The sequence below is a fragment of the Trichomycterus rosablanca genome, chromosome 23, assembly GCF_030014385.1.
Source record: "Trichomycterus rosablanca isolate fTriRos1 chromosome 23, fTriRos1.hap1, whole genome shotgun sequence".
NCBI classification, from domain to species: Eukaryota; Metazoa; Chordata; class Actinopteri; order Siluriformes; family Trichomycteridae; genus Trichomycterus; species Trichomycterus rosablanca.
Genome location: NC_086010.1, coordinates 1544255 through 1552500, shown reverse-complemented (window position 1 = coordinate 1552500; position 8246 = coordinate 1544255). Strand labels below are relative to the sequence as shown.

The 8246-nt window shown below is 46.6% G+C and overlaps 1 protein-coding gene across 1 annotated transcript in view; it reads left to right on the top strand.

The window, feature by feature from the left end:
- The window catches only part of zgc:158766 (uncharacterized protein LOC100009641 homolog), a 65015-nt gene that overhangs the window by 28932 nt on the left and 27837 nt on the right, over positions 1–8246 (top strand). Inside the window, exon 5 of the mRNA XM_062985571.1 lies at positions 6661–6858. Coding sequence (XP_062841641.1) covers positions 6661–6858 — 198 coding nt within the window. The remainder of the gene's footprint in view (positions 1–6660; positions 6859–8246) is intronic.

Here is an 8246-nt window from a genome sequence, read left to right as displayed (position 1 = left end):
TTGAGAGGGTGAGAGAGTGGGTGAGAGTGCGAGTGCTCGTTCCTGAGGTTTTTTTTTTCACTCGTTGCTTTAGGCATTCGTCAATTATCATTTAAATAGGAGGAGGAATGAAGCCAGAGACTCGGTGCTTGTTTGAGCGAGTGAAGAAGCTTCCTGAGCTTTACAAATCCAGGACAGTTGAGGGTTTGGAGTGTTGAAAGCAGACATGAAATAAGTTTTAATATCGTAACGCTTTACCCAGCATATTTTCACCGTGGTTTAGGATACAAGTACAAGAGTTTCATATCTGTCATGTGTTGGACGGATAGATTCAGGACTTCTTTACATTCATCAAATATAACAAGAACTCTTATCTAGTCGTATCCAATTCCCCGATTATATTTCACCTCCCTTGCTGCAGAGGTTCATATGGAGATCCGTATCGTGCACTGAGAGTCTCACACTGATCCCCACCATCAATCAGCCAGAAAAGGTCGTAATTACAGCGGTACGGCTCTCCCTCTCTCGGACGAGCCAGCAGTTGTCCGTGTAGGCACCCGGCCGGTCGATAACAGAGCTGAGATTCGAACTTGCGAGCTTGAGATGTCAGCACTGGTGGGATAGTCCACATGACTGGTGGAATGGAGTAGAGTAGAAGATACAGGTATAGGGTTTTGCTCTCTCTTACTCACTCACTCACTTTCTTAACCGGCAAGGCAAGGCACACAGTAACACCCTGGACGGGGCGCCAGTCCATTCACCTATAGGCCATTTCAGTGTCTCCAGTTCACCCGACTGCATGTTTCTAGACTGTGGGACACAGTCAGACACGGGGAGAACATGCAAACTCCACACAGAAAGGACCCGGACCGCCCCACCTGGGGATCGAACCCAGGACCTTCTTGCTGTGAGGCGACAGCGCTACCCACCGAGCCACCGCGCCGCCCTAGGGTTTTGCTTTAAACTCTAATCTACTGGACTAGTAATCAGAAGCTTGCAGGTTTAAGCCTCACTACTGCCAGGTTGCTACTTGTGTGCCCCTGAGCAAGGCCCTCAACTCTCAATTACTCAAACTGTATTCTGTCAGAAGTGTAGGCTGATGACAGGAGCGGTTGTACGAAGTTGGTAGAACTGATACCACAACATAACGCGCTTGTTATTAACAAGAGTGTAAGTGCATCAGTCAAAAGGGCGCCTGGTAAAGTACACCAACCCACTGCCACTAAGATCGGCCAGTCAGGCATCCACACAGACACGTCTGAGCGAGTGGTGGCCGGACAGCCCTCTCAGTGCCGGTCCCAAGCCCACATCAAATAAGGAGTGTTGTGTCTGGAAGGGCGCCCGGCATAAAAAGTCTGGTATGCAGACCAGAATGATCCACTGTGGTGACCCGTAAATACAGCAACAGCTGAAGGGTGAAAAATCCATCAGTCAAAGACTCTGAACATCTGAATAATTAGTTGGGGGAAAATAAAAGTGATTCAGGATGGAAGCAAGAGAGGAACAACCAAGAAGATTGGTGAGGATCAAAACCTGAACATAACCAGGGCCAGAGTAAACCACATGACAGGAACACGGTAAACCGGAGTTCAGTTTCATTCTTCAGCTTGTGATTAATGTGGGACTCGCTGCTTTCGATCGACTGTTGTAAACAGCTTTTATCTTGGTACTCTGGTTTCCAGGTGATCCAGTAGCGTAGCATTTTGCTTTCTCAGGTTTTTTACTGGTCTCGGCTTTGGCGAGGTGTCCGGTCCTCCAGTTTTCTTCAGAAAGGACTTTAATTGAAGCGAGGCGCTCCTGAAAGGAGTTAACGGTGTCCCGTAGAGCAGCATTTCCCAACCTTTTCTGCACCACGGACCGGTTTCATATAAGATATCATTTCATGGACCGGTGGAGGCGGGAGGATTTAATAATACTGCTCCCAAACGATGTAAAATGAGTCTCTGCTCTTACCTAGGGGTGATAATAAGACAATAACACCCCAAATAGAAGCAATCTCTAATTATTCATTCTTTCTGTGCGGCCCGGTAATAAATAGCCCACGGTGGTTGGGGACCATTGTCGTAGAGCATTCATAAAGCATTTATAGAGCATTCAGATAGGCATAATCAAGTTCTGAATTAGGACAGTGTCTTCTAATAAACCAGCGCAGAGTTTAGCAGGCTCAGAAATGAACTGGTTTAACAAGGGGCATCCAGATGTTCTCTTCTCATCTTGAGCAATTTGTTGAGTCTTTATCTGATCTCCTGGTACTGTCTCCCCTTAAAACATGCTTATAGGTGGGTTGGCTGCTCAGAACTGCCTTCATTGAGAGTGAGAAAGTGAATTCAGGTTGTTTTTACACTTTGCCCTCTGTGTTTAGAGGCCGATGACCTGGTCTAGATGTTTAGTATCCGTTTGATTTGGCTTATTTATTTTAATCCGATGCGTTTGCTACAACAAAAGCTCCTAAATGTGGTCATCTAAAATCTCACCGTTGGTAATTTGGTGGACTTAGGGTCCGATCGGGGGGCTGACCGCTCTTTGTCTCGGTGCTTTGTTCTTTTCTGCTGTGTGGCACCTTCATTGTGCGTCTGCCTTCACACAGATAATCAATCCATCACATACGACGGGCTCTTCACTGACCACTCCTCAACACACACACACACACCGAGCGCCATCATTCACTCCTCTCGAGAAAGTGGACGCTCTCTCGCTCCTCCAGACCCTTACACACCGAGGACGAAACCGGACACCGTTATAGCTACTGAAGTGCCGCTGAAATGCTACTGAAGTGCCAAGTGGAGCCTTCAATCGAAAAGCCGTAATTGCTTCTAACAGTCGTTCGGTCGTAGCCGGGGTCCTAATTAGGGCCCTTTGTTTAGTAGAGCTTTGTTTGGGGTAAGGCTGAGCTGAGCGTATTCTCTCTCCTCCAACACTTGTTGGGTCCAAAAGAGTTTCAGGATTCAGTAAAACGGAAACGTGTACTTTATAATTCTTTATTGTTATTCCTCCATCGCAAAAATCCACTTCACAGTTACACTCATAATGTCCTTTAACTCTGTCCTTATAAATATGAACAAAAGTTTTTTTGTGAAATTCAAACTTTAAGCTTTGTGTTTAGCCATTTACGTTTTTCAGTTGTTTAAGTGCCTCACGTTTACTGGTTAATCTGCACTATGAGGCGTCCTAGCAATCCTACGGCAATTCAGTTAGCAATCGCTCAGTCAGAATGTCCATGTCGAAGCAAAGCAGCTAAAAACACGACTCGGGTAGCTGAGTTTGGAAAACTAACAACCAATTCTGTGGATGCAGGGGGGGTCAAAACACATGAAGCGTCGCACCATCAACTATTAAGGTAGCTTCTCTTGATGCACGCTCAATAATCCAGGTACACAAATCCACAAAGTTGAATCAGTTCATCTGGACACAAGTTTGTTGATTATTTTAGTCTCTACAACAAACTTGTGTCCAGATGAACTGATTCAACTTTGTGGATATTAAGGCAGCTGTGCTGTGTACTGTAGCTTCTGTTTATTCTATCATTTAATTCACGAGTGAAATTTAATGACTGATGTGAAATGTGACTCTTCTCTGCACTACTATGTGCACCTCTGTATCTGACTGAGGGTCCCATGAAAGGAGGCCCCACCACCCCCACTCTAAAAATGCAGCATCATGCACACAGTGGAATTGAGTGAGGAACCTGCTAAAGATTGTTTTTCATCTTCTACTCTTTAAAAGTCGTTTTACTATGCGCCCAGGTGGCGCAGCGGGATATTCCGATACTCCTCGGTTCGAAACTCGGTGTTGCCTCCGGTCGGCTGAACGCCATCTAGCGGGCATAATTGGCAGTGCCTGCAGCAGATACTAATTGGCCACCGTATCTGCAGGGTGGGGGATCTTCATGCGCTGTGTAAGGACCCTGATCGGCGGAAGAGACGCCCGTGCAGGATGCAGGGGCGAGAAGAGGAGGGCTGTGCATGCGTCGAAAGAGGCGTGTACAGCGACGTGCTCTCCTCGGGAGCAATCTGGTATCTCTCAGCAGCGGAAGACAAAATTGAGTCGCTAATTTGGGAGGAAAATGGGGAGAAAATGCATTTTTAAAAAGTCGTTTTAATTTAGAAATGTACATTTTAGTTTCCCCTCTTTCTGTTTTTTTGAGAACCTAAATTTTAATTAAAGTTGTGTCGCGGACAAACTTTACAGTGTACACACTTGAGTGTAATTACAATATTTCAATGTTTTATTATAAAAAGATTTAACAATCTGAACGTCAAACATTGCTTATCTTGTCTGATCTATAATAAATACGCATAAGTATAAATGCACGTGTATCAATTACACTTTAACACAAACATTAACACATAACATTTTGGCTCTGTAATCTCTCTCTGCCCACACAAAACTGAATAATAGCAGCTACACACTTCAATATATTCCAAAAGTTAACTGCTTAGTTTATAGTTACAGATATTTCTTAAGTGTATGAACGTGTACGATTAGTTCTGCCTGTAATCCAGAATTAAGTTCTACACCGTAACAAAAAATATGAATGTAAATGTTCATGTTGCGATGACGGTGATGTAAAATAATGTTAAAATAATTCAAAGTCCAAACATTTGAGTGGTTAACGAGAACGCTACTTTACATGTCACACAAGCTCAGTGCAAAACTCGAGCACAGAAACGGTACAAATCCGATCTCTTCCCTACACACTCGCTCCCTACGCCCTATAGTGCACATAACATTCTTAAAGGGCCAGACTATATATTTTATAATTCACATTACACGATAGGTGAGACGTTCTTTTTTCTTAATATAGCGCTTTTATTTAGGAAAAAATAGTTCTTACATAGGCAGGAAAATCTATGTCAGACACGAGTCAGAACAGCGGATTGGGCGTAACGTTATTATTACTGTTTGCTCCTTTTTCTCAACACTTGCAACGCACGCACGCGCTTGTGTTCATTTCCGGTTGAACTGATAAAAAATTTTGATTTTGAAAAATTAAAAGACGAGCCGTTTTTCAGTTTCTGCTTGTTAGCTCACAGCTAACGCTAGCCAGTGTGGCTCTTCACTCGTCTATCTGTGTTATGACCAGTAAGCACCCCACAGCCAATCAGCGAGCTCCAACCGCCTACCCCTCCCACTCCTCCCTCACTGTGGATGCGCGCATGTCCTAAAGTCTCAGTTTTCAAGGTAAACCTGAAGCAGAAATTCAGCGCTTCACATTTAAAATATACCGTCACCATTTTTGAATACCGCGGTATACGGTAATATCGTCATACCGCCCAACCCTATTTGACAGTACTGTAACTGAACATGGTCATGCCAGTAAAGCTTACTGAACTGAATAAGTGAGTGTGTGTGTGTGAGATCGGGTGAGTGTATGAGCGAGTGTGTGTGACTGTATGAATGAAAGAGTGTTAGGAATAATTGGCTTCTGGTATTTCCGTATCTTTCTATGTTTTGATCCCGACTGTGTAAACTGTCCCTGATCAGAGGAACCGATGTGTGTGTGTGTGTGTGTGTGTGTGTGTGTGTGTGTGTTTTGTGGGCTGCACTAACCGAACCTGCCGAGCAGCTCTGAGATCTGAAACTATGTGAGGACCTTCCTGCTATTGTCCTCGTTCCTCCTGTAAAAGTGCAGTGTTTATTCCTCCAGCAACACCGTCACGGCGTAACACCGCCGCACTGACTCCAAACACGCAGCCGAGCAACACCAGCGTTCAGCAGCAAGGTCATGATGTTCGGGTAGAGGCTGAGTGTAGGGCAGGGACAAGGTCGTTCCTCTTAGACAGGGTCGGGGGGAAGGAGTGCAGGGGTTCCCAAACGCCACGATTAAATCACATTTCTAAAAAAATTTGGGACGTTTTGTAAAATGCAGTAAAGAGAAGAACTTGTGGTTTGTTTTATTCTCTTGATGGATTGGCGTCCTGTCCTGTGTGTGTTACTGCATTGCGCCCAGTCGTTCTGCAGAAGACCGGACCCACCATGACCCTGATCAGGATGAAGTGGTTGTAAAACATTAACATTTGAAAATAAAATCATAACGATTATAACAGAGCTCATGCTGAAGGTCAGTTGAAGAAGTTGCGTCGGTGCTTCAGTTCCACTGCTGACCGTCTCTACGTCTGGTCAGCCTTCTCTTTAGAACCTGCACCAATCCCAGTCCAGTTCCCTTCCAACACCAGACTGGACCTTTGGTGTGTTCTGGTCAGCGTGGGGTGAGAGGTCAGTCCTGTACGAGGATGATGATGATGCTGTGGTGAGCTCACACTGAACTGAGGAAACATGCAGTTCAGATTCACTGGATTTTCCAGTTGCTCTGTGTTATTGTCCGGCTCATGGCGTCACCTCACAGGTGCTTCCTGTCTGATCGGGCATGTGTACGGGACGTAACCCGCCACCTCCTGACATCCTACAGTGTGTGTGTGTGTGTGTGTGTGTGTGTGTGTGTGTGTGTGTGTGATACAGGACACTGTACGGGCCATTACGGGAGGGCTCGGAAAGTCAAAGCCACGAGGTCGCCCACACTGAAAAACCCCTAATAATAATAATAACACAGCATAGCGAGGGTGGAGCTAGCTCAGGTTACGGACCTGGATTAGTGTGTGCCACTCCTGGGCCCCCGAACAAGGCCCTCAACCCCTTTCCTTCACTGTCTGAAGCCTTTCTCTTCCTCTTGTCGTGTTTCAGGACGCCGAGTCGTTGGACAGCTGTATCCAGAGCGCTCTATCGTCCCTGTACGCTCCGTTCGGGGCCACGGCCTCCACGGTGCTGCTGCAGCTCTTCAGCGTGGTGGAGCGGCAGTACGGAGGAGACGGCCTGCGCTGCTTCATCGACTTCCTGCTGCCCGCCAAGAGGATCCTGAGCATCATCCAGGAGGAGAGCTGTGTGAGCACACACACACACACACACACACACACATTCATACATCTATTAGATCGTCCCAGACCGAGACCAGAGCCGCCCGCTCCTGCTGATAATCATCCACCATGCCCTCCCTCAGACACCGACGACCGTGTCCGTCAAGGGTCCAAGACCAGGCTGTCGGTACGGCTGAGCTTCATTTCAGCGCCCCAGATGAACCAGATTAAATGACTTTGAGTTACATCTAAACATTTCAGCTTGAACAGCTTCAACAGTTTGGGTTTCTCCTTGACCTTGGTAATAGACCAAGTTCCATAAACTTTTTAATGGCTAAATATAAAACTCCTGTGTCACCATAAACCCGGAGGTGCACGATTCAGACGTGGCAGGGCAGTTTGTTACAGTAGTAGCTTAATGCGTAGAGCTCTGGGTTATCGATTGGAAGGTTGTGGGTTTGAATCCCGGGTTTTTTGGGACCTTAAGCAAGCATAACCCTCTTAGCTTCGGGGTTGGCGTACAGTTGGTCACCCTGAGCTATGATACCTAGAAAAAGAGCTAACACACCAGCACTGGGATCCAGATCCAAATCTCCCAGATCAGCCTATCAGGAATCTATATACAGACGTCCTGACCAGGGTCGTGTTACTGCAATGCACCCAGTGATTGCGCAACCCAGGCCAGGATGAAGCGGTTAATGAACAGTTCAGCACAAATCCATCATCGGTCATCCATCATCCATCGGTTCTACTCTGATTAATTAGGAAATTGGGGCGGCACGGTGGCTTAGTGGGTAGCAGTGTCACCTCACAGCAAGAAGGTCCTGGGTTCGATCCCCAGGCGGGGAGGTCCGGGTCCTTTCTGTGTGGAGTTTGCATGTTCGCCCAGTGTCTGCGTGGGTTTCTTCCGGGTGCTCCGGTTTCCTCCTGCAGTCCAAAGAGAAACTACCGTTCCTGTCACGAATGTAACCAAAGTGTAAAACATCACGTTACAATCCTAATAAACAAACAAACAATAATTAGGTAATTAGAAGTAAAACAGGAAGAGGAAATGAGACATCTGTAAACGAGGACGTGAGGAGGTAAAGCTGGAGGTCTGTGGTGACCCCCGGTGAAGCTGAATCGGGTCGCTCTCTGAACCGCGAGTGGAATCTCGGATCCGGACGCAGGAGCGTAACGTTACGCTGATCTCTCCGAGGGTTACCGGAGTATCAAAGCTTCCTGCTCAATCAGCTTTTGTGATTTCGCTCCGACCCCCTCCGCCCCGACCTCACTGCCATGTCCGACGAACAATAATGACCTCTGTCTCGGCCTCTAATCTCCCTCGCTGCCTAATTCTCTCGACGTTTTGTTTCAGCACATAAATTCCAGTCCACAGCACAACGGCGTTATTAGAGACGATAATCACGCCGGCGA